The sequence below is a fragment of the Nanorana parkeri genome, unplaced genomic scaffold (assembly GCF_000935625.1).
Source record: "Nanorana parkeri isolate BGI_ZX_2015 unplaced genomic scaffold, ASM93562v1 scaffold1455, whole genome shotgun sequence".
NCBI classification, from domain to species: domain Eukaryota; kingdom Metazoa; phylum Chordata; class Amphibia; order Anura; family Dicroglossidae; genus Nanorana; species Nanorana parkeri.
This window is the reverse complement of record NW_017307723.1, coordinates 97,721-116,480: the sequence shown is the minus strand read 5'-3', so window position 1 is coordinate 116,480 and position 18,760 is coordinate 97,721. Positions and strand designations below refer to the sequence as shown.

At 46.6% G+C, this 18,760-nt stretch overlaps 1 protein-coding gene across 1 annotated transcript in view; it reads left to right on the top strand.

Annotated features, from left to right (window-relative positions):
* Positions 1 to 4,780: 4,780 nt before the first annotated feature.
* Positions 4,781 to 18,760, top strand: part of LOC108798364 (guanylate cyclase 2G-like) — a 37,412-nt gene continuing 23,432 nt past the window's right edge. Inside the window, exons 1-7 of the mRNA XM_018570107.1 lie at positions 4,781 to 4,859; positions 5,167 to 5,471; positions 10,441 to 10,789; positions 11,317 to 11,441; positions 13,781 to 13,957; positions 14,646 to 14,790; positions 16,208 to 16,343. Of these exons, the coding sequence (XP_018425609.1) occupies positions 4,781 to 4,859; positions 5,167 to 5,471; positions 10,441 to 10,789; positions 11,317 to 11,441; positions 13,781 to 13,957; positions 14,646 to 14,790; positions 16,208 to 16,343 (1,316 nt within the window). The remainder of the gene's footprint in view (positions 4,860 to 5,166; positions 5,472 to 10,440; positions 10,790 to 11,316; positions 11,442 to 13,780; positions 13,958 to 14,645; positions 14,791 to 16,207; positions 16,344 to 18,760) is intronic.

Genomic DNA, 18,760 nt, shown 5'->3' with positions numbered 1-18,760 from the left:
GAGAGGGGGGAGAGAGAGAAGGGAGGAGGGATGAACTGGAAAGAAAAGAAAGTAGGCAGGGAGAGGGTGAGAGGAAGGGAGGAGAGAAGTTGAATGGAAAGTAAAGAAAAAAAGGAAGGAAAAGAGGGAGAAGAAAGGAAGGAAAGCAGGAAGAACTGGAGGTAGAAGGAAGATAAGAAGGAAGGATGACAGGCAGGAAGGAAGGGAAAAAGAAGGGAAAGGAAAGGAGAATAAAGGAAGGAAGGAGGGAAAAGAATGGAAGGAAAAAGGTAAGAAGGAAGTGAGGAAGGAAGGAAAGCAGGGAGGGAAGAGAAGTAAAAGGAGAGGAGAGGAAAGAAGGAAGAAAGAGCTATAGAATGAAGGAAGGAAGAAGGGAGGATGAATGGAAGGAAGGAAGAAAGAAAGAAAGGAAGGGAGGAAGACAGAAGGAGTGGAGAGAAAGAAGGAAGGAGGAAAGGAGGGAGGGAGAAAAAAAGGAAGGAGGGGAGGTAGGAAGGGAGAGGGATAAAAGGGGAAGGAAGGAAGAAAGGAATGAGAAAAGAAGGGGGGTGGAAGGAAGGACAAGGAAAGAAAGGAGGAAGGAAGAAGGAAGGAAGAAAGAGAGGAAGGCAGGGAGGAAATAAGGGAGGATGGAGGGAAGGAAGAAAGGAAGGAACCAGTAGGTGGTAGGGTAGCTCAAGCCATACCCTTTTATAGCTCTGCCACCTTCCCAGCCCAATACACCCCTACAGTAATATTCCACATAGAGTTCAGCACACACCTCTCAGTTGTTGGGCTGAGCCAGGCGCATCTTTTCCCATCCAGAAGGGGGCGCCATCATGCCGGGCACATTTACACAGTATATCCTAATTGGAAGAATGGAGACACATTATTAGCTCGGTGAATGGATCCTGGGGGCCGGCCGGGCACTCAGGACTTCTCATGAACTTCACACAAGGTGCTGATGACCCTCTGGGGGGAGGATCCTGATTGTGTTTGTGCCGCGGTGTAATGACCTCCCGGGGAGAATCACCGACACGCTCAATCGCAGGTCATTATTTCATGCTAATTAAATTCCAACAACTCCAGGGCTGTAATTGGCAGAAGAATCAACCAGCTGTGTAACTAGTCTGTATCTGCAGATGCGCCGGACTTTTAATTGCTAGCTCTTGGATCAACTGCGATTGTTCAAGAACACAACGCAAACAGCAAAAACACAAAACCTTATATTTGTTTCTTACCATTACTGACCCATTACAGTGTAAATATCGCATTATTTACATTCAGCCAGTCTGCAGTCTACACTATTACTACAGACGAGGACTGAAAAAACTTGAAGAACTTGCTACTTAGTACAATGGCCTCCCATTAAAAACAAAAATGTGTCTCAGCACTTAATTATAAGTCCGTCTGCACTCACAGTTTGTTCTTAGTCCCCCTGCAAAGTCCCTCAAATTCCCTCCTGATCCTGCCAGTGAAGTCAACCTAATGCAGCTTCCTGATTCCTGATGGGGTGACAACGGTGCTGCACTGCTCCTGAATTCAGAGCAGAGTGGTCACCCTCATGTAGGTTGTGCCTGGTGGGATGAGAAGATGTTGCAGGGGGCGTGGCTATCAGCAGGGGCGTCCCGAGGCCGGGTGTCACCCAGGAGCACTCCGCCATGACGTCATTGCGCATGTGCGTCACGTCACCACGCGCGTGTGCGCAATGACGTCATCGCGCATGCCCGGCTATCCGATTGATGCCTGCCAGCGGCCATCTTGGCGATGGACGCCGGCAGAGAGAGGAGGGGACAGTCACCCAGCAGGATGAGGTATGCCGCCGGGTCCCCTCCTCTCTCCTCTCTCTTATGGAGATGAGGCAAGGGCTGTTGTGTAGACTAGTCCTAGGATAACAATGTGATTCCTCCTTATGTACAGTATGTAGTGAGCGTTGTCACCCTAGGAAAAAAAAAAACGTCAGAAAAAGGAAGACTAATGCGGCCACCACATCTAAGGACCGGGAAGCTGCAACATATACAATGTTCAGGCCCAGTTCACACCCGAGCGTTTTGTAGCGCGTTCGAACGCTCTGCAAAACGCTCAAACACCGAAATCCCATTATATCCTATGTGTATGGTTCACACCCGGGCGTATTTCAGCCCGTCTGAACGCGCTACAAAACGCCCTACGCCCAAAGAAGTACAGGAGCTACTTTGGGGCGTTTTTGTTGCGCATTTCCATTGGGATACAGCCAAGAAGCACTCGGAAACGCGTGACAAACGCGCATATTCAATACGCCTAGGTGTGAACCCAGCCTTAGTTTTTTGTTTTGGATACACTTTAATAAAAAGTCTCATGTCCTGACCCCGGCTGCCCTCGGTGACACCTCTGCGGTCTGGGCAGAAGGGAAGAGAGACGAGATCTTTATTATAAATCAATAAGAAAACGATTTTATTGTTTGTGGATTATTCTCTGTTTCTAACTGTGAAATGCGGACCAGACGTGACTCAGATCCAATTATACTAATCCAGGCGCTGCAGGATCCGGAATTCTAGGAAAAAGAAACTCGACAATCAATCGTCAGTTTAACCCGAATCCCTTCCAGAGCCGCCCGAGACTTCATCCTGACTGATTGATCATTACCGAGACACCTCATTACATGATGACCCAGAAATTCTACTGTCCTGCTCTCTATCTATCTCTCTATCCATCCATCCATCTATCCCTCTATCTATCTATCTATCTATCTATCTATCTATCTATCTATCTATCTATCTATCTATCTATCCCTCTATCTATCTATCTATCTATCTATCTATCTATCTATCTATCTATCCCTCTATCTATCTCATATCTATCTATCCCTCTATCTATCTATCTATCTATCTATCTATCACATCAAATCACATGCAAGAGCAGACACATGAGGTGACATTACATATCTTTTTATGGGTCTCCAGATCACCCCCCGTGTGTTCCCCATGGTCCCTGTGTGTGTTGTAGAGTAGTCACCGCTCCGAGCTCGCTCCCGGGATGGACTACAATCTCAGGTTTAGTTTACTGATTTGTATTCAGATTGTAGTCCATCCCGGGAGCGAGCTTGGAGCGGTGACTACTTTACGACACACACAGGGACCATGGGGAACAGACGTAGCCCCCCTCCAGAAGGAAGGACAGTGTCAGAGATGATTGGAGGATCTCCGGCCGAGTCATACACAAATAAGATACATTGTTGTTCAGAGTTCAGGGACTTGGATGGATTTTTCAGGTTTAACTCCGGGGTTTAGAGTCACTTTAAGCTCCAATTGTAGACATTTGCCATGTAGGACCTTCCTCAACATAAACATATATTTTCAGAAGCAGCACACCGTTTAGTACAAGAAACATTCATTTCTGTTATCTTGCAACACCTTCCCAGATAGCAAGGATAACTTGCTACAAACTTGTGGCAGGGTGAAATTGTAATGTTTGTTAACTTGCTGCGCACATTCCTGGCAGGTTGTAGACTTGCAGAACACTCGCAGCACAAGTTCTAGGCGACACTTTTTGAATTTGTAGCAAAATTTTTTTGTCAAGTCTACAGCAAGAGTCCTGCAGGTCTTAGCGAGAGCTCTGCGAGCTCGCTGGTCTGGAGACTTGCAATGCAGACTCGCTGTAATTGTGCAACAAAATTGTGAAGCTCGGCAAGTCTGCATTCTGCAATAGTTTAGCAAGTCATTATCAAACTTGCAGCACAATTTCTTGCTATCTGGGTTATCAGCTTGACCGACCTCCAGACCCCCAAATATCTCATTGTAGAACAAGGAGCCAACTGTCACTGTGTTCCAGAAGACATTCCAAGGCTCTGAAGAACAACAATTGGTTCCAATGACATCCTTCTGAACCTGTCCCTATGTAAGGACCTCACATAGAAGCATTATAAGTACTTAGTAATGTCATTTAAAGGAGAACTATGGGGTTAAGGCTTTTCCCCATAGTTCTCCTTAGGCTGGGTTCACACCTAGGCGTATTGAATATGCGCGTTTGCGGTAAAAAAAACGCGCGACAAACGCCCGTTTCTGAGGGCTACTTGGCTGTATCCCAATGGAAACGCGAGACCAAAACGCCCCAAAGAAGTACATGTACTTCTTTTGGCGTAGGCCATTTTGTATCGCATTCGGACGGGCGGAAATACGGCAAGGTGTGAACCAGACCCATTGAATGCAATGGGATTTAGATGTTTGAGCGTTTTGTAGAGCGTTCGTCGAGCGTTGAACGCGCTACAAAACGTTCAGGTGTGAACCAGGCTTAAGGGTAACGGGAGGACACAAACTAGCATCCTCCCGTCACCCTGGGCTTAGTATTCCGCGAGCTGTAGCTCCCTATATACTGAGACGCCGCAGCTGAAGCGGATCCCGACAATTGTGCCGGGATGTGCCCAGTTGCGTGACTGACAGCTGGCTCTGCCTATCTAGAGGCAGAGCCAGCTGTGCCCGCCCCCTCCCCCGTCCGTTCCGCCAGTCAGCGCTGGCAGATCGAAACGGGGAGGGGGGAATCCAGCCCCTCCCCTGTCACGGCAGAGAGCCGTGACAGGATCGAGAGGTGAGCGAACGCCGGTATGTGTTCGCTCACCTCCCGATCTACTGAGCCGACCTGTGACAGTCTCATTGTCACAGGTCGGCTAGAACTATGAGGATGAGGGAAAAGCACCCCCTCCCCCCCCTCATAGTTCTCCTTTAATTCTCAGTAAAACAAATAATCATTATTTTTTCCTTTATCATCTGTAAAACGCATTTTGCTTTCTAAGAAAACGAGCTTAGAAATAGCTTAGAGCGACTACATGAAGTGTCAGCTCTGTCGGAGACAATATTGTACGAATGGAAAGCAAAAGAGCAACTTTGAGCTGTACAAACTCCAAGGTGAAATGACTGTTTGCAGAGAAGATCCTCGAAGGGTTACAGAATGAAGGGCCAATGGGGACCTCAGCAGTCACTGGAGGCTGTGTGTCTCTGCTAATGAGGGCTGTTTAATAAGAGACATGTAGAGCACACAGGAGAATTCGACAGATATCAGGTATAAGTAGCTGGGATCGAACTCCGGCGCAGTCTTCGCGTCTTAGGTTGGGGGGAGGGGGGGGGAAATCAGCGCTCATTACTTGACCCTACTGAGCTCCCTCCACAATGCTACTCATCCTCTGTGCTCTTTGTATCTGTTTTCTCATTGCAGAGACTCAGTTGGTCAGCCGCGTCGATGACCCGGAAGGAGCGGGGTCCAAAATATTTCTGGGCTTCCAGGCCCCGTGGAACTTCTCGTACCCGTTCAGCGCACAGCGCCTGGGCTCTGCCGTCCATCTGGCCATCGATAAGATTCACAGGGAGTGGGACATGACGCTGTTGGGTAACAGGACCTTGGAGATAGTCTACGGCGACTGCGGCTGCAGCGCCAAAACCTCCCTCAGTGAGTTCATCGGCCAGTTCGAGAAGCACCGGATCGTCGCTCTGTTCGGGCCGGTTTGTCCGGAAGCAGCCGAGGTAGGTGCGACGTCCTCCGGGGCAGATAACATGCAGCTACTGACTTCTATCTAGAAAAAGTCCAGCTAGACCAAAACTTTTCTTCATGTTGCATTGAGTGTTAAAGAGTTAAATCTCCATTAAGGAGATTTCTATTCACTTCCTGTTCTGTAGACACAACAGGAAGTGGAAGAAAATCTCTCCAAAGTGGGTTAAATCCCTTCTATTCACTTTTAAGAACAAGAAAGTTAAGGTTGGGCTAATCAGTTTAAATACATATATGTTAACCTGTCGGCACTTGCCAAGATCGTTGAAATTCTGTTCAGTCAGTCTTGTGATTTAATCTGTGACACAGCAGGAGACTAATCTGTCTTAACTTAGCTTTGAGTAATGATGTATAGAAGGAATAACGGCACAAAGAATATTTCATGCATATATATATATATATATATACAAATATATATATATATATAAAATATATATATAGTATCTCACAGAAGTGAGTCCAGCCCTCTCATTGGATGATATCATGTCATGTGACGACACAGAAGAAATGACACTTGGCTACAATGTAAAGTAGTGAGTGTGCAGCTTGTATATCAGTGTACATTTGCTGTCCCCTCAAAATAACACACCGCCATTAATGTCTAAACCGCTTGCAACAAAAGTGAGTACACCCCTAGGTGAAAATGTCAATATTTTGTGTGGCCGCCATTATTTTCCAGCACGGTCTTAACCCTCTGTGGCATGGAGTTCACCAGAGCTTCACAAGTTGTCACTGGAGTCCTCTTCCCCTCCTACAGGATGATATCACGGAGCTAGTGGATGTTAGAGACCTTGCGCTTCTCCACCTTCTGTTTGAGGACGCCCCACAAATGCTCAATAGGGTTTAGGTCTGGAGACATGCTTGGCCGGTCCATCACCTTTTACCCTCAGCTTCTTTAGCAAGGCAGTGGTGGTCTTGGAGGTGTGTTTGGGGTCGTTATCGTGTTGGAATACTGCCCTGCGGCCCAGTCTCCGGGGGGAGGGGATCGTGCTCTGCTTCAGTATGTCACAGTACATGTTGGCATTCATGGATCCCTCAATGAACTGTAGCTCCCCAGTGGCGGCAGCACTCATGCAGCTCCAGACCATGACACTCCCACTCCCAGGCAAGACACACTCACTCACACACACTCATCACCTGGTTGCCGCCACACACTCCACGCTTGACACCATCTGAACCAAATGCGTTTATCTTGGTCTCATCGGACCCCGGGACTCGGTTCCAGTAATCCGTGTCCTTAGTCTGCTTGTCTTCAGCAAACTGTTTGTGGGCTTTCTTTTGCATCATCTTTAGACGAGGCTTCCTTCTGGGACGACAGCCATGCAGACCAAAGTGATGCAGTGTGCGGCGTATGGTCTGAGCACTGAGAGGCTGACCCCCCCACAACCTCTGCAGCAATGCTGGCAGCACTCATACGTCTATTTCCCAAAGACAACCTCTGGATATGACACTGAGCACGTGGACCATGGCGAGGCCGGTTCTGAGTGGAACCTGTCCTGTTAAAGCGCTGTATGGTCTTGGCCACCGTGCTGCAGCTCAGTTTCAGGGTCGTGGCAATCTTCTTGTAGCCTCGGCCATCTTTATGTACACCAACAATTCTTCTTTTCAGATCCTCAGAGAGTTCTTTGCCATGAGGTGCCATGTTGAACTGCCAGTGACCAGTATGAGAGAGTGAGAGCGATAACACCAAATTTAACACACCTGCTCCCCATTCACACCTGAGACCCTGTAACACTAACGAGTCACATGACACCGGGGAGGGAAAATGGCTAATTGGGCCCAATTTGGAAATTTTCACTTAGGGGTGTACTCACTTTTGTTGCCAGCGGTTTAGAAATTAATGGCTATGTGTTGACAGTCACGGCTCTCTGCAGGGAGATGATCGAGAAGTGGGCGAGCGACGGTATGTGTTCGCTCACTTCCCGATCTATTGAGCCGACGTGTAACAGTTTCATTGTCACAGGTTGGCTAGAACTATGAGGAGGAGTGATTTTCACTCGCATCATAGTTCTCCTTTAAGGTAAGTGCTTTAAAGGAGAACTATGGGGTTAGGGCTTTTCCCCATAGTTCTCCTTAGGGTAACGGGAGGACACAAACCAGCGTCCTCCCGTCACCCTAAGCTCAGTATACCGCGAGCTACAGCTCCCTATATACTGAGACGCCGCAGCTGAAGCTGATCCCGACAATTATGTCTGGATCCGCCCAGCTGCGTGAGTGACAGCTGGCTCTGCCTATCTAGAGGCAGAGCCAGCTGTACCCGCCCCCTCCCCCGTCCGTTCCGCCAGTCAGTGCTGGAGGATCGGAGCGGGTAAGGGGGGAATCCAGCCCCTCCCCTGTCATGGCAGAGAGCTGTGACAGGATCGAGAAGTGAGCGAATGCCGGTATGTGTTCGCTCACCTCCCGATCTACTGAGCCCACCTGTGACAGTCTCATTGTCACAGGTCGGCTAGAACCATGAGGTGAGTGAAAAGCACTCACCTCATAGTTCTCCTTTCATTAACATTGGGGGAAGGGAAAAAAGTTTTTGACTTTAATGTCACTTTAAATTTACCGCTGCTTTCTGTCTTGGCGACAGTAGTCACCGGGACGAATAGAGAGGGCGAATCTCCCCATTGGAGGAATCAAGACAATGATAACAACCTAAAAGATACCTGGATTGGATACCTAGACTTCAAATATAATATTCATACGGGACATCACAAATGAACGATTAAGGAATACATTTAGCTCAAAAGGTACAAAAAAATAAATATATCTCTATTATTAATTACAAAAAAAATAATCTATTCTTGTAGCCAATTTGTTAAAAAAATAACTTAAATGTGAAAAATCCGCACTTGAGAAGATCCTCCAATAATGATCATGGAAGTCCAGAGGATTTCCCGTGTAGAATGTAACACAATTGTCTCCAATGTGCCCTTATAATGAGGATGTCCCTAGACAATCATAACAAGGTGAGAGTGCTATCAAAAAGCCTCCTAGGAAAATCCTCGAAGATCGGGTTTAACTCAACCTGTGCTGTTCTTCAGATCCTCAATGTTAAAGTGACATTAACCCCTTCATGACTGAGTCCTTTTTAAAGGAGAACTATGAGGTGAGTGCTTTTCACTCACCTCATAGTTCTAGCCGACCTGTGACAATGAGACTGTCACAGGTCGGCTCAGTAGATCGGGAGGTGAGAGAACACATACCGGCGTTCGCTCACCTCCCGATCCTGTCACGGCTCTTTGACAGGGCACTTCACTCAGTGTATATAATAATCCAGCCACTCGGTGTATATAATAATCCGGCCACTCAGTGTATATAATAATCCAGCCACTCAGTGTATAAGGCTAGCAAGCAGGAGATATAGGCAAAAAGTGTAATTTTAAAAAAAAAACGCTTTGAAAAGGGTCAATACTGACCTGTGTCTTCCACGCGCACTCCCCTCCGAAAATTAGAAAATTCTCGGACGGCCGCAAAGCATCCTGGGGCGGGCGCAATGCGCAGATCACATTTTCGGGCTGGGACGCGAGGAGAGACGCAAGGTAAGTCTATGGACGCGTGCACCCGCATACAGACACCGTGGGACAGGAAGTGCCAGCGAGCTCAGAGGAGTCAGCGCTGGATCGGAGACCCGCCGCACCGCTGGAGGGAGAGATGAAAACGTCAGGAAAGAAGAGGAAGATCGGATTAAGAGACATCATTTAAGGTAAGTGCTAACACTAACATTGGGGGGAGGGAAACATTTTTTTACTTAAATGTCACTTTAAGAATATCCTTAAAATAAGGAGACATTGGAGACACTGTTGATGTTACATTCTACATGGAAATTCATACGGACTCCCATGATCCTTATAAGGGGGTTCTCCTACAGTGTTGAGTTTTCATTCCCAAGTGTTCTTAGCTTGGTGGCCTTCTATGGTTACAAAAACGGAATACTTTTTGTAATTAACAATAAAAGATTATTTGTATCTTTCATTCTAAATTTACGGCTGTGATACCTTAAAATGGAAGTGATGAAGTAACCCCTGTGCGCATGTGCGGGAGTTACATCATGCCAGCCGACCAGCCAAGAGGCCAAAGCTGAGAGAAGACCGGGGGAAATACTGGAGCTCCAGTGAGGAAGGGGTCTTCCCCCTCCATGTAAGGGTCCCCACACACCTTACGATTATCTTACGATAATGGCGGGAAATCCCGCGATCGTACGATTATGGTAAGGTGTGTGGAAGCCGTGCGACCTCTACTACTGTACGGTCGCACGACTTTAAACTTACGGACATGTAGCCGCAGGTTGCTGACCCCTGTTGAAAAATGTAGAGCGTTTTTACCCCATGTGTGGAGCTCGAAAAAAGGTGGGATGAGTGGTGGTACTTGGTGGGTACCACGTTCGTGAATGAATTTGAAGGAGAGAGTTTAGAGGGGGGGAGGGGGGTTGTTGGTTGGGGGTTAACTTCTGCTTTAAAATATCTTGTATAAATTCCAATATAAAAAGAACAATGAACACCTGACTGCCCTATTCATGACAAGGAAAAGGGTTTTGGTTGGATGTGCAATGGAAGCCAACACTTTTTTTTTTTTTTAAGTTTTGGATAGAATGGAAAAGGTTTTAGAAGACCCCCTTAGAAAGATTCACCCCCTCTATTTGTCCTGGTGACCATTATCACTGAAACTGAAAGAAAAGCCTACATTTCGGGTTGTCACCAGAATAGGAATAGATGGGAAATCTTCCAATGGGGACACGAGTTCTTGTGACCAGCAGGAATCTCCCTTACTTTGGAAGGATTTCCTCTCACTTCCTGTTGTGGCTATCAGAGAGGAAGTGAGAGGGAAATCTTCCAAATGGGACACAAATGACCAAGCAAAGCTGACGGGGATCAGAACCCTCCCATGTTTGGTGGAGAAGCTTGGGAAGGTCGTGCCGACATTGGCAGGAATAGTTGTGTGACTTTTCTCTCCTTCCAGGTCACGGGCTTGCTGGCATCCTCTTGGAATGTTCCCATGTTCGGTTTTGTGAGCCAGACACCCAAACTGGACAACAGGCGCCTTTACGACACCTACGTCAAGATGGTGTCACCCCTCCAGAGAATTTCCGAAGCCTTGGAGAAGACCTTAAACTATTTCCAATGGCGCTACATCGCTATGTTCGGAGGGGCCCTGGAGGGCTCAACCTGGGAGAAGATTGACGAACTCTGGACCTCCTTGGAGAGCCAACTGGCCGTCAACTTCACCATCAGGGCCAAGATCAAATATGACCCGGGGAGCATGAACAACCTCCAGGAAAATCTTCTCTTGGTTGCTTCGGCTGCACGAGGTAGAAACATGAATCATCTGATCTGCTTCTGTTTAGATTTGTAAGGATTATGTTCTTTGAGTTTTCCTCAAAATGTATCTAAAGCTACAATTTCTGAGTAACGATGGGTTAAAAAAAAAATCCTGTCATTGTTTTTATCAGCTGTGTCCCATTGGAGAGAGATTCCCTTCACTTCCTGTCCTAGAGACACAACAGGAAGTAAAAGGAAATCTCACAAAAATAATGGAAATCCCCCCTGGAGACAGTTGTCATCACCAGAACAGGTGTCCCCCATTGCACGGTTTTCCCTCTATTCCTGTTCTAGTGACAACTCTTACTTTTGGATTGCCTCATCACTCTCAGTCCCGGCGATCACCAAACACAGAGTCTCCCCAGCAGAGGCACAGATGGATATAAAAACCTGACAGAGGTTCTAACCCTCCCGCCTTTCGTCAAAAAAAACAAACATTGGGCTTTATCTACATTTGAATATGGAAGTCTCCGATATCTGAATTTCTTCTCAATGTTTTGGGGTTTTTTCCTTCTAGTGATCATTCTTGTGACCGGCTCAGAGGACGCAAAAATCATATTACAGGAAGCGGAGAGACAAGGGCTGACGGACGGACGCTACGTCTTCATTATGGTTCAGCAGTTCGAAGTCAGCGGCTTCCTGGTGAGTGCAAAACCGAGAGAGCATAGAGAAACCCAAGGAGAAGTTGTGGCCAACGTACTCGATATAGGGGGGCCCCCGACATCACTAAAGGGCCACACGTTATATTCGGTAAATGTAATGCTACAGAAAGCTGTGAGAGACTGCTGACATGACACAGGAGACGGTCAGAGACTATGGTTGCTACAAGAGATGATCAGAGACTACATGCATGCTACAGGAGATGATCAGAGACTACATGCATGCTACAGGAGATGATCAGAGACTACATGCATGCTACAGGAGATGATCAGAGACTACATGCATGCTACAGGAGATGATCAGAGACTACATGCATGTTACAAGAGATGATCAGAGACTACATGCATGCTACAAGAGATGATCAGAGACTACATGCATGCTATAGGAGATGATCAGAGACTACATGCATGCTATAGGAGATGATCAGAGACTACATGCATGCTGCAGGAGATGATCAGAGACTACATGCATGCTACAAGAGATGATCAGAGACTAGGACATACTACATCAGACAATCAGAGACTAAGGCTAAGCTACAAGAGATGGTCAGAGACTATGGGCATTAGGGATGCACTGATACCGATACTAGTATCGTTGTCGGTGCCGATACCAAGTATTTGGGCGAGTACTCGTACTCCGATAACTTCCCCGATAACGGAACTTCCGGTCAGAGGAAGATTTACTCTGACCGACAGTGCCGTAGGGGAACATGGAGTCTGCTTGCCGGGCAACTAGGAAGCCGGGTGGTGAGTAATGACCTGCCAATCAGCAAGCCGGCTCCATGCTGATTGGCTGGGAAGCCGGTTCCCGGCCAATCACAATTGAGACAGCTAAAAAACATGGAGCCGGCTTCCCAGGCAATCAGGAAGCTGGGCGGCATGTCATTATGCGACGCCCTGCTTCCTGAATGCCCGGGATGCCTGCTCCATGCCAGCGGAGGCACCGGTATTGGTACATCCCTAATGGGCATGCTTCAAAAAAATGGTCAGAGACTGTGGGCATGCTACAAGAGAGATTTAGAGGCTGTTGGCATTCAACAAGAGATGGTCAGAGACTGTGGACGCACTGTAGGAATATTTGGAGCCTGTAGAATTTTTGGGAGGGATTGGAGACACATCACAGGATCTGTGCTCACACATCGGATATTTCTATCAGCGAGAACCATCAGAAAGGATCAGAGGGACACAAAAAAACAAAACATGAAAAGAGAGAAAGAATGGAAAGCAGAGAAGGCAGTGAGGTGGTGCGAAAGGAATAAACCAAATCATCTCGTACTAGAAGCCAGTTTAACCTTCACCTGTAGGTGGCAGCCGGCACTTTAAGAAAACCTTAACGCCGGAGGTGGGCTTACCGATCTTCTGATCAATGTGATTGGCTGTCACACTGATCACATGATCGCAAGCTGCCATAGTGATTGTGACGGGCCGCCTGGTACCCCGACTGGGTACCTCCGTCAGAAATCAGCTTCCTCTCCGCTGGAACCCGAATCCCAGTGTCATCAGCCCAAACCTGCCTAATTATTGGACAGAACCAATATATTAGGACAGAACGCTAAACCACTCAAGCATTAGACAACACCAATGTTGAGGTGGAAACCAAGATCTGCTTTATTGAAGACCAGCTCAGTATATATACAGTTCTAAACACATAACGCAATCAAACATGAACAGCATGCAAACAGACATCCCCCTCCCCCTCCCCGATGCCTTAATGAATGAATAGGGAGAGAGGAGACACATGTGATGGGATTATCTCCTGAGTGTATCATAGAGTGATCTACTCATCTACACCCGGAGTCAGCTACTCCTAGAATCAGCTCTCCTAATCCCATCATCAACACAATACAACAAAAGGACCAATAAACTGGAACAGTTCAATATCCAGAATTAACCCCCTTCAGTGCTGCTGGATTCACAGCCTGTACCTATAATAAACACCGGGTCATCCAAATGTAATGCCCGGGAAAATGTGAAGTACATCCCTCCACACATAAACCTGGTAGAATGGTTCATTGTAACCCCAAGAGGTCCGAGGGGGTCTCCATAGTTCTGGGTCCATAGTCAGTAGGAAGGAGGCTAGCCCTCCAACAGCACCAGTGATGGTTCAGTCCGTCACAGTGATCACATGATTGGAAGGCCTCTAGTGGTCATTGGATGGCCACAAGGATCTCCCACGCTCCTCGGCTCCATCTAGTGGCCGTCCAGTGCTGCGAATGTCTTTTGCACAGGGAACAGCTGTGCGAATGTAACAAAATGTAACAAAATGACAGAAAATCTTTTTCATTTCCCATCTGTAGAAATGATTTTGGTTACTTCTTGCAGGAAGGGTTCTGGAAGGACACTTTCGTCAGCGACGAAGGCCAAGGTATCCGGCGGGCTTATGACGCGGTGCTCATGGTCGCCCTGAATTCCAGTTACAACTACACGTCCTTCATGAAGCAGGTCTATGACAGGCTGAAGGGGGCGCCGTTCTACAGCGAGATCTCTTCTGAGAGCCAGGTGCTTTTATTAGGGATGTTCGGCTCTAAAAGTCAGAATTCGGGGCAAACAGCTAAAGACAAAGAGCGAATACCCACTGGACATCCAGCATCATCTAGCCTGACTGTCCCTGGCCCCACCCCCCTTTCATTCATTGGATTTCAGTTCCTTCAATCGTGGAGGCTGAACGTCATATGTGGGCGTTAACCTGCATGCAGATGAAGCCTGCCTAGGAACGCCCACTCCTCCAGACTGACACCGATCAAGGCATTTTGATATTTGCATAACCCCTCCCAAGATCCAGCCCACTGCTTACATGAGGGCTGAGGGCTTCTGAGAGGAGTACTAAGGCAGGAAGCTAGGTACAGCACCCTGCCGGCCCCTCCTTGAAATAGCACAGGGACCCAGTGATGACATCACCGGGTATAAAATAAGAGAGGTATTGATAATGGCTCCTCCCCTCCCACCAGCCATGATCTGTATAAGAACAGGTCCAGGATAGGTGAAAGGAACTTCTGTAACCCTCCGGATCCATTTGAAGTCCATTGCATCCTTCATTTCACCTTCCCTATTGACTCCAATGCACTTCCCCAAAATGCCAAATTTCACCGAAAATCTCATTGTTACTGGAATTTCAGGGAAATGCTCATTGCTCATCCCTCCCTACAAGATCCCATAACTTCCCATCTGATCTATCCGTCCTTTGTAGGTGAGTCCCTATGCCGCTTACCTCCACGACTCCATCTTAATGTATGTGCTGGGACTGAAGGAGAATCTGAAGCAAGGGAGGAACATGACGGATGGACGGTCGTTGGTGCAGAGCCTGAGAGGATACAATGACACCCAACTCTATGGTGAGAGCAATGACCGCTGATGGTCGGGAGGTTGCGCTGCTTCTCCTGTCCGATATGACGGCGTGAGGGGACATCCTGAGCAAAATATCATCATTTCCAAAGCGCCATCAAATACTATAAATATACTATATACATATTCTTGGTTCAGCGTGTCTATTAAAGGAGAACTATGAGGCGAGCGCTGTTCACTCACCTCATAGTTCTAGCCGACCTGTGACAATGAGACTGTCACAGGTCGGCTCAGTAGATCGGGAGGTGAGTGAACACATACCGGGTTCGCTCACCTCTCGATCCTGTCATGGCTCTCTGCCGTGACAGGGGGAGGGGCTGGATTCCCCCCTCCCCGCTCCGATCCGCCAGCGCTGACTGGCGGAATGGACGGGGGAGGGGGCGGGTACAGCTGGCTCTGCCTCTAGATAGGCAGAGCCAGCTGTCACTTACGCAGCTGGGCGGATCCCGGCACAATTGTCGGGATCCGCTTCAGCTGCTGCGTCTCAGTATACCGCGAGCAGCAGCTCTCTATATACTGAACCTAGGGTGACGGGAGGACGCTAGTTTGTGTCCTCCCGTTACCCTATGGAGAACTATGGGGAAAAGACTTAACCCCATAGTTCTCCTTTAATGCATTATTTTTCATTACGTCTCCAGCTGGAAAAACTTCCGTCCTTCACTTCCTGTCTCTTTGAGACACAACAGGAAGTGTGAGGAAATCTCTGCAAAGTGAAAAGAAATCCCCTTATAGACAGCTGTCACTGAAACAGGTGTCCCCATTGGAAGAATTCCTCTTACTTCCTGTTCTGGTGATGGCTTTATGTTTATTGATCGATTTGTTTTTGTTTTTTCTGTATGGGGATTGGTATCGCCTGGTAAAAATGGTCATCTGGCTTGATGATTAGTTTAATGTTTATTGATTAAGAAGAGCAAATATGACTAACGCGTTTCAGGGGAAAGAGCCACCCCCTTCTTCAGTGCATGTAGAAGACAATTTAAAAAAAAATAGCAAACATAAAATATGGTAATTTAAATTAATTAAAGAATAATGAATGAAATTGTATCTCATCTGATAACAAAATGAATCATTACAACAATATTAACAAAAATAAAAAACAATATTTTTAATATAATACTTATTTTTACTATCTCTCTCCTGTCTCTCCTCACTCCCCCTCTCCCCCTCTCTTCTCTCTCTACTCTCTATCCCCCCTCTAATGTAATCATAGTCCAATTGGGTTGTTGGGCTGTAACATATATATAGGGGGTGGTGGTACTTTCCCATAGGGAGCTATCAGTATAATTGATGCATATAGAAATAAAAAACCTGACAGGGGGTCTGACATCGCCACAATGTATCCAAGGAAGGTTTGGCTTTAGAGACACTTTGTATTTCTATACTCACACCAGTAGTTCTGCTACACAGGAGTGACCGGCCTGCTGAGCATTGATGAGAAGGGGGAACGTTTCATTGATTACGCCGTCTACGACCTGCAGTGGGTTGGCAACGTGTCTCGATTCGTCCCCGTCCTGCAGTATGACAGTTACCGCAGAGAGATCAGGTAAGATCAATGCTATCACTGTTGGAACTTCTTGCACAACCTCACAGGGACACACGAGCACACAGCATATGCATGCTGCACATGGCTTGGCTACAACAGGAAGAAAGCCACAGCTTTATTTTATACCTTATTCAATACCATAGATATATAACAGAACACTGCCATCTAGTGACTGAAATTGTATACTGCAGGAGTTACTGCTATCAATACAATAATGTGTATCCTAACAATAACAAGCAGCAGAGAGGGAGCAATCCCCGGGGGGTCCCCAGGAAGACATTAAATCTATTGTCTGATCCCCTGTACGCAGCTCTCTTTATTCCGTTTAAAATAATGTTCTTTTCATTTTGTGGCCCCAAATGTAACATTTGCATCCTATTGTTTCATCACTTAGGGGATGTATTTATAAACCATTCGCAGAGCCATTCGTCCTGCGAAATTTTGTGAGTGTTCACTCTGTGTGAATGGAGGAAAAAACTAGGGCTGGTAATGATTAATATTTTTGTGTTCGATTAATCGAAATTTTTTAAAATCGATTAATTGATTAATTTCGATTAATTATAACGCACATACAGATCCAACTACATTGGCCTATACACATACAGCACAGCAATGAAGTAATAAAATGAACTAGGATCACACTAATCCAGCAAGTTATTAATCTCACGTGGGGCAACTCAGAATAATAACTTGCTGGATTAGTGTGATCCTAGTTCATTTTATGACTTCATTGCTGTGCTGTATGGGTATAGGCCAATGCCTTGGCTGGCGCTCGTGCAGAGAGTTTTTTTTAAAAATGAATCGATCAAAAAAAATGTAATCGATCAAAAAGATTAACGATTAATCGAGAAATTAATCTTTAATTTGCACAGCCCTAGAAAAAACAAATGTTATTAGGATTTTTTTTCTACAACTCAAATTCAATATTAGAAAAATACTCCATTATGGCCACTAGATGGAGCTGGGGAGCAAAAGAAAGACTTATTTAAGTCCTATGCCCTTCAGCTCCATCTAGTGGCCATAATACCGTACTTTCCTACTATTACATTCAACTTGGAGAGAATATATACTAAGAACGTTTCCATTCACACAGAACGCATGCTCGCGGAGTTTCACAGGACGAATAGCTCTCTGTATTGTTTATAAATACACCCCTATCAGTTCATTGCTACCGACTTAGATTGTAAGCTCTCGGACAACATCAAAAGAGTTGTGTATGTCATCCATGAATCTTTCCAGCTGAAGTTTTTTGATTTTTACATTAACCTCATACAGTGAGTTCAGCTTTAAAGAGGAATGCATGTGATGCCTGGGCAGTGAAAGGGTTAATCCTTTACCGTAAACAACTGTCAGAACTATTGTCAGAATGTATCTCCCAAAAACTAGGGATGCACCGATACCGAGTATTTGGGCGAGTACTCACCCAAATGCTCCGATACCTTCCCCGATACTGGAACTTCCGGTCAGAGGGAGATTTCCTCTGACCGGCTGTGCCGCGAGGAAACATGGAGCCGGGAAACTGGCTCCATACGGTTTGTCTGGCTCGATGCTGATTGGCCGGGAAGCGCTGGGCAGCCTGCGCATGCGCAGTAGCAGGCTGAGGGCCGATCACGCGGGCGCTGTGCACACAGGAGACGTGGGCAGATCCCAGAGAGCTTGGAGAGTGGTGTCGGCCCAGCTGGCCGAGGGACTGGTATTGTAATGACTGCTGCTAAGGATCTATGTGAGGGGAATGAGGTGCCTGCAGGGTGGGGGTCGTGTCACCATATCGTCAGATCTGTTTGGCCGACCATCGATGCCGATTGGCTGGGATGCCGACTTCCCGGGCCAATCAGCATCCAGCCGGCCAAACAATATGAATATAAATATCAGTACTCGTACTCAATACCATAAACCGGTATCGGTGCATCCCTACCAAAAACTACTCGGGAACGTGAAGCCAGAACCGGGAAGCACATCATGAGCTGTTCACTTGTCTGCGCACAATTAAAGTGGAATTGTGTCCTTAAACAAAAAAATTGCAAGCAGGAAGGTGTTTTACAGGGAAGGATGCACAATGGAATGGTCTTTAGTTTTAATGTCTGAATGTGTGAATAAATTGAATAAATTTATGAATAAATTATGGCCTCTAGATGGCGATAAAGGAGCATAGGAAATAAGCATTTATTGTCTATGCTCCTTAGCTCCAGCTAGTGGCCATAATGGGATATTACAAGGAGAGCATTTCAAATGAATTCCGCATGTAAAGAAAAAAAAAACAAAAAACGAAAACGTTAATTGCACAGAATGAACATTCACAGATATTTGCCTGGTGATCGGTCCTGCAGATGGTTTATAAGTCAAGCCCATAGTATGTCTCTTCTGCAATAAATGATTCTTACCTCCCCCCCCCCCCTCCCCTTTTCTTTAACATTTTT